The following is a 12314-nucleotide window of genomic DNA, read 5'->3' as shown; positions in this document are numbered from 1 at the left end:
GAAGAAAGACATAGCAAAAACACAAGAAATGCTCTGGTCTTGTAGCTTAACCCATGACCAGGTCCTTAAGGGGTTAACAAATAATAAATACTGTTTTTGACAATGTATGGGGATGTTAAAAACAACTAAACAACTATACTATGACTTATATGTCATTTGTTGTGATACATTTTTGTGGCATATGTAATGTAGCATCATCAAAAACTGAGTATGCTTAGAATCATGCTAAGGATAATGTGGATGACCTTCTAGCTAAATATAGTTTGGGAATAGATGGACACATTTTTCATTTCTCAATACATAAATAAATACAGAAAATGTTCCAGGAAATATATGCACCATTATCATCTGCCTCCTGCAATGATAACACTCTATTTGCTTGGGGGATGGTGGCCCTGCGTTAAATTCAGTTATATGGGAGTTGTAAAATATATTGCAAAAGACAGTAAACTGGGAAAAAAGTTTATGTTCTACAAAGCTCACACAGAGTTTTTAATAAGAAATTACAAAGAAACATAAGCTTCCATGGAGACTTGCTAATGCTATGTCAGTTTAAATATATATGCCATGGTCTATGGGGTGGTGTTGTCTACTATTATGGGTTTTCCCTACTTTGGTAAATGCCCTGTGATAGAACTTATCATCCCAAGATTTTTCTAAAGCCATCTCAGTCCAAAGAAATTAGTGTGACATTAGTAATAACAACTAAGTTTAGCTTAAAATCTTCTGAAGGAGTATGAGGACAGTATGGTCACATGTGTGCCAAGAAAGCGTAGGGAGACCCGAAAACCTGGAGTCATCCACGGGCCTCTGTCACTCTGCTGAGAGAAGGTCTCTTTTAGCCATAGCTGTAATGAGCGGTGTAAAGGACTGGTGACCTTTACACATTTAACATTTTAAAATAGTTTTATTTTCTGGCTGTTCCAAAGTACAAAAATATTATTCATTTTGCAAAAAAACATCTCAGGGTTGCTGTAATTGCAAACTTATTGTAAGAGTAGATTTTCTAAATTGGTTTTATGTAGTTAACACTATTAAATAAAATGTATTATGTTTGTTGCATTTCATAACATCCTATGTTTGCATGGTAAATGGTAACTGAATAACAAATTTACCTTGAAGGCCAGATTTCCCATTTCCATGTGGATTGCAGACAATACATTATAATTTACAATATCCATCAAAAGCAAGCATACAATGCCATACTACAAGTACATACAGCACCTTAACATATATATTGTATTATTTACCATATTCACCATAAACACTTACCAACTTCTGTTACATACGACTTTCCATTTTCTGGCCACTGGATATACTGATTTGAGAAGAAATTGCTTCCATATCCCAGAACAAATCCTTCAAGCTTGGTGTTGGGATTTGGACGAAGAAATTTCATGACAAGGGTGTCACCGGTGGCATTTATGTGGACTTTCATGTTTAGTTTCTTAACTGTGAGAAAATAAACACAAGTTATATTCTTTCCTCAAGTGTATAATAAGAAAAGTCACAATTAATTTATTTAATCATTCATATCTTTTGAATCCATATCGTTTCTCTTGTAAACTAAGAGGAAATAGTGTTTTCCATTGTGAATTACTGCAATTTTCCAAATATAGTAGTCAAGTAAAGGGTTTTGAAACAAATTAAATACAAAATAAGTCAGGATATTTCAATAATGTAAAATTAAGTGTTTTTAGTAAGGAATAACAGTTTAGACTGTGGACTAATGTTAAAGAAAACTTTGAAAATGTAATATTTTCGATACACCGCATGCAAAATTTTGAAATATCTTGTCCACATTAACAGTATCGTCTGATCATAGCGGCAACTGTTCTTTCTAAAACATAAATTAAAATATTCATCAACCCATGAAACGCACTCCAAGAGATGCCATACTCCTAGTAAGATACCACACAAAGTCCATGTTACTTGGGACTAGGAAGGCTACCATCTAATGTTATACAGAAGAAACCATTTGTTTTTCATTAAACTTCTGTTGGATATGTTCTCTATACTCTGTACAGTCACTAAAACAAAATACACTTCAATAAAAGCATGTCTAAAAACTATCTGCTGTGAATCCAAAATATGTACAAAATATTCTAGACAGAGGCATGCAAATGAGAAAACAAGGCATGTAAAAGACGGTGGGGTAATCTAGGCTACCTTTGACCATCCAGTGATTATGATTTCAATTAAATTGTTAAATAAGATAAATTATATGCACAACAGAATTTTAGTTAATTATATTTAAGAGAATGATAAAATAATTTTGGGAACATTGTGAAACAAGTGTTAATTTGAGAAGCTATATTAATTGAAATTGAAAGTGTTCGAGTGTTGACTACTTTAACTATTTAAAACCCATGTAGATGTAGAAGATACAAAATAGATACATAAATCAATCCCTTCCTGCAGCCATGGACTGTTTCGGTCACTGAAGAGCTACTCAGCAGGAGCTATCAGTAACTTACATGCTAACTGTCAAGACATGTCTGTGGAGACATTCTATCTTTTATAAAAAAGAAATATATATATACAGAAAGGGGAGGACAACCTTGAAAAAGCATAAAAGGCATGCACATTCAGATTCCTGGGTTACAGCTAAAATAATAATACACAAAACACAGCAAGAAAAACAAAACAACTCAACATCTGCTTTATTTCATTTCAAATGAAAAAAGATGATCATGCTTGGATTGAACAATCATTAAGAATTGTTAATATTCCTTCTCAGTTTACATTGTTTCACATCAACTTTCGGAGACCATCTTTTTTTCATAGATACAAGACATAGAATTGACATTTAGTACAATTTTGGACAGGACTGGAAAATTATTTCTCTAAACCCCTTGTAAACTACTCTACCCCATATTTTTAATAGAGGCAGTATACTAAGAGCTTAAAGTACAGATGTTGCTTTAATAAAGCAAAAAAAAAAATAAAGAAACATATGCCAAGACAAAATCAAGGACCATGGTGAAAGGTTAAGCAGGGAGGGAGCAGGGGTACATAAACCTATTTCAAAAGCCCAAGAGACACTGTTCAAAATGGCTGTGAATTCTGTCATGGATTTTGCTACTGGTAATCTGGACAGAATGATTTACAGAGGAATTCCAAACCCCTTGTGGAACTGTTTTTGCTGCAAGTGAAATATGAGCCAGGAATATGATCTCTGTTGTTTTTTTAGAACGTATGATTGAAGGGGAGGGAGTAATGCCCAATGTTCTAAATTGAATCTTTTCAGGTTCTGGTTGTAAGAAAATAATGGAATTATGTTGATCCCTGCTAACTGTCCCTAGAGGGATATCAACAACAAATGACTGATGAGGCCCATGTAGGCTGAAACATAAGTCTAGGGTTGCTGACTCTTTTGTGCAAAGGAAATTCTCATTGTATTTGAGGTCCCAGATTGGGTAGGATCAGTCTTGTATGTGGCGCCTCAAACTGAGAAAAAGTAACTATGGATTTGTAGAAAATACCGTATTTGCTCGATTATAAGACGACCCTGATTATAAGACGACCCCCCAAAATCTGAATATTAACTTAGGAAAAAAAGAAAAAGCCTGAATATAAGACGACCCTAAAGGAAAAAAGTTTTACCAGTAAATATTTTTTTTTTGTTTTTATTTCTTGTATTTTCCAACCTGTCCCCCAGTTACGCACATCTGCCCCCAGGCTTGCCACACCAATATGGCACTGTGGCCCATGATATGCCTTTTAACCCTCTATATGCCACTGTGCCCCATGGTATGCCTTTTGACCCCCTATGTGCCACTTTGCCTCCAGAAATGCCTTATAACCCTATATCCCATTCTGGCATTTAGGGGGTTAAAATGCATATTATGGGGCAGAGTGGCATATAGGGAGGTATAAGGCATTCCAGGAGGCAGAGTGGCATTAAGGGAGTTAAAAGGCATTGTATAGAGCACTCTGCCTCCAGAAATGCCTTATACCCCTATATGCCACTCTGGCATTTAGGGGGTTAAAAGGCATATTATGGGGCAGAGTGGCATATAGGGAGGTATAAGGCATTTCAGGAGGCAGAGTGCTCTATTAAATGCCCCCTTAACGCCACTCTGCCTCCTGAAATGCCTTATACCTCCCTATATGCCACTCTGCCCCATAATATGCCTTTTAACCCCCTAAGTGCCAGAGTGGCATATAGGGGTATAAGGCATTCCAGAAATGCCCTACACACACACACACACACACACACTTACTTACCGGTGCTTCCAATTTCCTGCTGTATTGCCGGGGCAGCGGGTTGACGTCTCATTCCGCGGCAGCCGGAAGGAGGTGGAGTTGGCAGCGGGGGTTTGTATGCGTCCGTCGCAAATACCTTCCCCGGCTGTCAGAGATCAGAGTTCCCCGCACCGGTGCGGGGAACTCTGATTTCTGACAGTCGGGGAAGGTATTTGCGACGGACGCATACAAACCCCCGCTGCCAACATCACCTCCGGAAGCACCGGTAAGTGTGTGGTGGGGGGGGGGCGACGACAGGAGGATCCAGGTCCCCTGCAGCGGTGCGGGGGATCTGGATCTAAGTCTCCTAATCAGACCTCTATTTGAGGTCTGATTAGAAGACGACCCCGATTAGAAGACGAGGGGTATTTTTCAGAGCATTTGCTCTGAAAAAAACCTCGTCTTATAATCGAGCAAATACGGTAGATTTATCTATTGTATAAACACCGACCACCTGCCTACCCCTTTTGCCACCAAAACAACCCTGGCCTGTTGAGGCATGGACTCCACTAGACCTCTGAAGGTGTGCTGTGGTATCTGGCACCAGGACTTTAGCAGCTGATGCTTTAAGTCTTTTAAGTTGCGAGGTGGGGCCTCCATGGATACATCCTGGTGCCATGTGCTCTACTGGTAAGCGACGCACTCAAACCTGGCCATCCACATGATGTAAAAGAAAATGTGATCAGACCAAACCATCTTCTTTCATGGTCCAGTTCTTATGCTCATCTGCCTATTGTAGGTCATTTTAGCAATGCACAGGGGTCAGCATGGGGACCCTGACTAGTCTGCGGCTATGCAGCCCCTACACGCAACAAACTGCGATACACTGTGTGTTCTGACACCTCTCTATCAGCAACAGCATTACATTTTTTCCCCGCAATTTGAGCTAAAGTAGATTATCTGTTGGATTTGACCACACAGGCCTGTCTATGCCCCATGTACATCGATAAGCCTTGGCCGCCCATGACCCTGTCATCGGTTTCCACGCTTTTCCTTCCTTGGACCACTTCTAATAGGTACTTACCACTGCAGACCAGGAACACACCACAAGAGTTAACGTGTTGGAGATGCTATGACCCATCACAATTTGGCCTTTTTCAAAGTTACCCAGATCTTTACTCTTGCCCATTTTTCCTGCTTATAACACATCACGTTTGAGGATGAAATGTTCACTTCCTGCCTTATATATCCCACCCACTGAGAGGTGCCATGATTACAAGATTATCAGTGTTATTCACTTCACCTGTCAGTGGCCATATTCCTATGGCAGATCGGTGTATTTTGACTTGTCCTTGCAGGCTATGTGATAAGAAGTCAACAAGCACTAAGCAACCAAGTTGGGACAATTTATCTTTACATTCACAAAACTATAAGGTCTAAAGACAGAATTTCAGGTTTCATTCTGAAATAATTCATAAACTGGCTAAAAAAATTATGTGCCAGCACTTTCCTACAAATCCCAAAAGCTGTTTTCTCAGCTGAGGGAAAGCACAATCGTGGCTGTAAATCATATATTTTGTTGCCAGACATGACACGCCTATGATTTAAACAAAATATGTGCTTCACGGAACAACAGGGTAAGGAAAGCTACGAGAAGAAAATTCCCGAAAATTCCTGAAAATTAATATACCCTTTATTATTGAAGGATGTGTCATTATTGTTTTAAATAACAGTGAGTCAGTATTGTTTTAGTAACAGAAAGCTGCAGCTGCTTTTCAACACAGTGTAGTTGATCATTAAAACGACACCTCAACCATCATATGCACTTTTCTGCTTATGATAGCGGAACGACCCATTGGAAATTGTCATGTTTTTCCCCTTGTTGTTATCATTATGTCATCATTATGATTAATGAAAATTATGACATATTATAGTGATTATAGCTATATATTATGAACTGAAAGCTATTGATTAAAATATCTCCATTCGTTTTAAACCTCAAAATATCTCCATTACGATTAGTTTTAAACCTCAAAATGTTGCGATTATTTATTTGAACCACAATACCATAACTTTTATGGGTGACTTCAGGCTATATACAAATGTTTGGGGGAAATCATATAGGATCATGGAACATGTAAGGTTTGATGTCTTAAAGCAGGTAGAAAATGTTACTTAAAAAGTAATTCTGGTGCACACTTTTAAACATGTCTTATTACCATGCCCCAGTTCCATCTGAATTAGTCCAATTTATTAGTTGTTATGCTGACAGGACCAGTTCCCAAACATTGCACCAGAATTACCTTCTGATGCAATGTTTGGATAGAATTACCTACATTTCTTAGCCAAAGATCAATCAGCATTGATCTGGAAACACTTGCAAAAGGAAAGGCTGTTGGAAAGTGATGGTGGGATGTTCATGTTGAACTCATCCTATTAAAGCCATTGTCCTTCCACGGAAATCAGGACAGGATATTTTTGTGGGACCCCAGCAGACCATGCACTTGTCTTTTCTGCCTATGAGCGTTATCAGGAATACATTTGATGACCGCTGCAGAATTTCTAGCATACGCAGGTTTTCTGACAAACTGGAGGACAGAGTTGCAGGCTAATTTACCTAATTTAGATGACACGTTTTCAATTACATTTCCATTTTTACGATATTTTTGATTTTAGAAAAGAAATCTGGTTACCATAAACTATGTGATTTGCCGAGGGTGAACAATATGGATTGGATTAGCAGAGACAATATGTTGTTTTTTTCCCACCAAAGTATGGATTGTTTCCAGTCAGAATAGTATAATTTTTAAGCTGGGATGAAAATTAGCAATTTGATTATATGTTTTCATGAACTGTTCTGCCACAAAGAGGTGTTCCAATATTACGTTTGTGAATTATGATTTACATCTCATCACTGAAATACATCTCTTTATAGCACTTTTATTCAACGTGCTTTCCAAAGATTACCACATAAATTATGACAAACCAATACAGAATTTAAACATGATCCTTTTGATACAAAGGTGAAACTGATGGATGATAGCATGAAGCTAAGTTGAACAAAGAGGTTGATTCACCAAAGAGTGAGTTGGCAGGAGGGTTGCAGTTTCATTCGAAGGACCAACACCATGATCGTAAAGAATACCATGCAACGGGACTGGAGATGAAGAAGCACTTGCACCACTAAATGACGTATGTGTGGATGCTGGTGGGATACGTGTGGTTGCACATTGTGTTTTTATATTCTTGCAGCATGCCATCATGCATGTCCAGCTAGCAGTTGTGCACTACAGGACCTGATCTGCCACTGGAGTGGCCGTAAGGGTGAGGATATGGTACTATCGGCCCTGTATAAAGCATGGAAATCACCTTACTGAGGTAATTGAGCTGGGAATATTGCAGCTAGTAATGGCTTCATCTGTCACATGATGGTCCATTGCATACCTCTATGTGGCTGTCAATGCCTTGATAACATCATATATGTACACTGTGGGACCTTATTCAATACTTTTAGCCAAGTTTTTTTTTATGTGCGAGACATAGTAAAAAATACATTATGCATAATAATGTAAATATCACAAGGAGGCTTATTTCACAACTTCTTTCAACAACTACAGCAAATCCTGTAGGAGTATCCTTGGGTCAGGGTGTTCACTGTTTGCAGAATTATTTATATAAATAAAGGATAATAATAATAATAATTTGAATAATTTGGGGTAACTGGGCAGAAAATTGGCAGAAAGGATCCAACGTAAAATAAAAGTGTGAGTGCTGTTTATAAAGTAAGTGAAACCTGTGTGGACACTAGTGGACTCAACTGTACCATGCAGTAGCAGCTGCAAAACAAGCAAAATATTGTCATTTCTTAAAAAGGGTATTCATGCACAAAAAGAAAATGTTATATTGTTGTTGGTAAGACCACATCTAAAGTATTGGACTACCATTTTAGTCATGGGCCCAAAGGAATATTTTGGAATTGGACAGTGTGGACAAAAAGGGCTATATGATTAAGGGATTAAATGGTGATGAGTACTTGGTCAAACTGGGTTTATTTACGCCAATATTTATATTTAAGACACTATAAGGCCTTTTCAGGGGAACTGTTCATCCAGCAAATTACAAGACGCCACTGTCTATGATTGGGAGAACAACAGTTCCATTTTATCCAGCATTACCTAGGGAAGCAAAGCAGAAGCTCATATTTTTATCCTTTGCGTTAAAAAACTAGAATTTTGCCTCGATCTGGATCAACATAAATAAGGATAGCTTTAAAAAAGGCTGAGTTTGATGGATTTACGTCTTTTTCAACCTTGTTAACTAATGAACTATACAACTATGGCCATGACAAGCACGCTTGCTATTTTTTGGTATGATATCATAAAAGTATGTTTCATAATCAAAAGGCAGCTAAACTTAAATCTATTAGTTTATAGGAACATTCATTAACTAGCTGTCTATCCCCCTTTAGCTGGAAAAATGTCACCTAGCTAAATTATGAGGATTTGTAGTTAGGTTTTTAAGGTATGAGTGGGGCCTACAAAACAGTAATCCTTCCCTTGTGATCCAAAAAATGTTAAATTAAAAAATGGGACTCCAAACACTACGGCACTGAACCTGTTTCAGCCTGTCACCCAGAGAGCTGTCCAGTCAACCCTACCTGAGAACTAACCTCACTATACAGCCCAAACAATATGGCCTCTAATATTGATCATTAAACTGTTACTAATCAACAGGCTTAAATGATGATCATTGCTAAATTAACAAATATTTATCAAGGCCACTTATACATCGTATAGGCTTAACCATAACATCTGTCCTTCATGAAATAACTACTAGCACAGGAGTTGTCCTCTAGACTGTAAGCTCTTTTGAGCAGGGCCCTCCTCACCTGTTGTCTCTGTTAGTCAATTTGTAATGTAACATACTACTTGTTACCCATTGTACAGCGCTACGGAATTTGATGGCGCTATATAAAACAATACATAATAATAATTATTATTATCCTGCCTATTTTCTGTTATGAAATATAACATATGAAATGTAGACCGGAAAAGGAACCTCAGTACAGGATCATAACAGATGATTGTTGATTAATGTATTATTATATATGACAATTGAATTGCTGAACCCTGAGGGTTATAAATTCATCCATTTTGTGAGCATGACCCTCTTTATCTAATGTATCTGTTTGTCTTTGTCAGTTCTAGTTTTGTCACAACCTTTGAATGTATTGCATTAAGAGTTGCGTAAATTGTTTCTGCTATCTAAATAAAAGATAAAAATAATAATATGGCACTTAGGTTGGTAAACAAGACATTTTAATCTAAGTAGATCATTATTCTTGGGATTTTTAGAATCATGTTGCGTGGTAAACTTATATCTGCTATTATAAATATTCTTTAGGGGATTTTCACAATATTGGTTGTATATTCTCAGGACTCCCTGATAAATGTCTGAGTAATGCAACATGGGTGTAAATGTTATAAAAGGCTTTTACTGCCTGTGGACTGCATACCATAAAATGATATGGATTTTGTATTCTGAGAAACTGGAATAAGGACATGGAGAGAATATCAATTCTGACCTCCGAAGATTATTGCTTCACGGATTATGAGTTGTCTTGGTAGTGAGCATAACACAAACAAATACTCTAGTTATGTTTTACAAATTCTCGACAAATCTGTTTTTTATTAGAAGGGCTGCAGTGATGCCAAAGAATACCTAAAATGATAGAGTGTTCTTAAGAAATGTTGAAAATTGGTTAACGTCTTAAAACTGTTATTAATCCTGGGAATGTGGATACTCTATGCCACTCTACAGAGTGCCAGAAAGTAGAACCATAGTTTGGAATGGACATCAAGAAATATTCTGTTAATCTGAACATTTGGTAAACTGACAGTCTTTTTCAATACTTGTATCTAATGACCCTTCAATCAAACTGCACTTCATAAATAATGTTTTACTTATGGCCTGGTTACTTTAGATGAAGAGAGAGAAGACAACTGGGCAAGATATTTTATCTTCTAAATCAGTGGTTCATAAAACTTGTGTGCCTATGGACCACATTGGATGGGTCTGTGGATCTCAAGCACCAACATCCTATGTTATATCATACGCATTCGTAATAATAATAAATAAGCATATTAACAGTTCCAAAATTAAGAATGTTGCTGTTCTCTTTCCCGTATGACCTGGAGGACCCCCTGAAACGGCCCTAGAGTCCAGAAATAGTATGTCAAACTGCTCTAAACTAGTAAAATGCATTGCATAGAAATTAAACATCACCAAAGTTTGTGACTTGATTTTTCCCACAAAATCTGTCTAAATACAAATATTTATTGAAAAGGCACCTATGACATTTTTTTATATAAAAGTATAAGATTTTGTCACAGAACAGCATATTCACAAACTAAAAAACATAACATGCAGGTAAAAATAAAATAAAAATATTGAATCTCTTTCCCATAGGTCATCCTATTGGTACAGAATTTACAAACATCTGCAATGTTTTGTTTCCCTGCTGCCATCTAATTGCAAGCCTAGCCACAAGATATTCATGAAAGTTGTCATTTTCTTTTATTGCACACTTAAGGAATGCACCAATTTTTTGGGCGCCTATATAAATAAACAGTAGCAAATACCATTCTTTGAGTCTAAGTGGTAAATCCAAGGAAGGTACATTAAAAAACCGCGTACCCAGTAATCATCATCAATCGGCTACATTGGTATCACGTCAGAAGTTATATGGACAGAAATGTGTAATGAATCATGGACATCTTTGAGGTATGTCTCTCCAGATGTAGAGGTATAAAAGCAGTCCATAAATCAATTGCGCCTTTAGGATGCCAAGCAACACATGTGGCCAGTTTAAACATAAGAGGGGACTGGGGATGTTCTTTGTTATCCAAATCTCCATTTAGCACAATAAAGTTTATTACTGAGCTTGCCTTGTTAGCCGTGCCCAAAATCATTTACTAACGGCAAATGTCTGAGCAAAACAATCACAGAAACAAAATGTTTATTGATGGAGTCTGCCTTTTTAAAATAATATGTACTCCATTTCGTTTCATTCTAGTAATCACATTTACATGTTAGAGACACACTATGCACTGCCCTTCATAAATCATGGTCCAAGTGTACATTATGTTTAAGTTCATATAGAAACACGAAACGCTTGTTTAAAAAAAATTATTTTTTTTAATACACCACATTTTTTGTAGTTATTGGAAATGGTTTTATCTCATTGTGCTCAATAATTGTCTACATTTGTCTGTTAATGTGGAGGCGACCATTGATGTCAGTCATAGCATTTTGGGTAACTCCACCACACTGAGCTGCTCCTGTACCGAAATGCTAACCGTTCCTCCACAGGCTTGGTGATTTAGACTAGGACATTCTTTACCACAGATAGTATAATAAAGACTCAGGGTGTTTACGAAAAACAAAAACTGTCTGCACTTCTCACCCTAATAAAGTTGGCAACAAATAAATTAACATAATATAAATGAGAAGGGTTCGAGAACCTACTCTCACCTCCTAACCTATATAAACTTTGTTGGGAAATAAATGAGTACTGTCACTGAAACAGGATGGTAAAATTAAAAAGTGCCAGTAAGAAGAAGGGGATTCGGACTGAAATCATGGCATTCTTCATTAGTGAAGGTGTTACAATAAATTGCAATGGGAATCAGTTTTGAGTTGACTATTGGCCCTTAAGTAATGCAATGATTTGACTTAGCCACTCACATTCCATCAGCTTTATAATTAGGGAATGCAATGTGGCAGGCCTTGTTTTGGAACAGATTAATAAACACTCCAGGTATTTAAATTTAGTAGTCTTACGAAAGTATTTCTGAGACCGATATTTTTTCTTACACAGAATGCCGCTGGTTATGTTACTTCATTAAAAAAAAAAAACAGTGGGCAAATCTTTAAAAACTCGTTAACGTGTATGTTTAATTGTGTTCCCATATGCTAAATTGTAAACTATCCTTATGAATATGAGTGTGTCTATGTGCATGTGTTAAGTGTAAGTGTGTAACGTATATAAAAAGATTGAAGGTGAGGATAGGGCACTAAAGGGGATTAAATAGGAACTGTCACATTCTAGATTATCCTCAATCTGA

The 12314-nt window shown here is 37.0% G+C and overlaps 1 protein-coding gene across 1 annotated transcript in view; it reads right to left on the bottom strand.

The window, feature by feature from the left end:
• ABI3BP (ABI family member 3 binding protein) overlaps positions 1 to 12314 on the bottom strand; it is a 153060-nt gene that overhangs the window by 111739 nt on the left and 29007 nt on the right. Inside the window, exon 2 of the mRNA XM_053455981.1 lies at positions 1273 to 1452. Within this exon, the coding sequence (XP_053311956.1) occupies positions 1273 to 1452 (180 nt within the window). The remainder of the gene's footprint in view (positions 1 to 1272; positions 1453 to 12314) is intronic.

This window comes from Spea bombifrons, chromosome 2, assembly GCF_027358695.1.
Source record: "Spea bombifrons isolate aSpeBom1 chromosome 2, aSpeBom1.2.pri, whole genome shotgun sequence".
Lineage (NCBI taxonomy): Eukaryota > Metazoa > Chordata > Amphibia > Anura > Pelobatidae > Spea > Spea bombifrons.
This window is presented reverse-complemented; position numbering and strand designations above follow the sequence as displayed.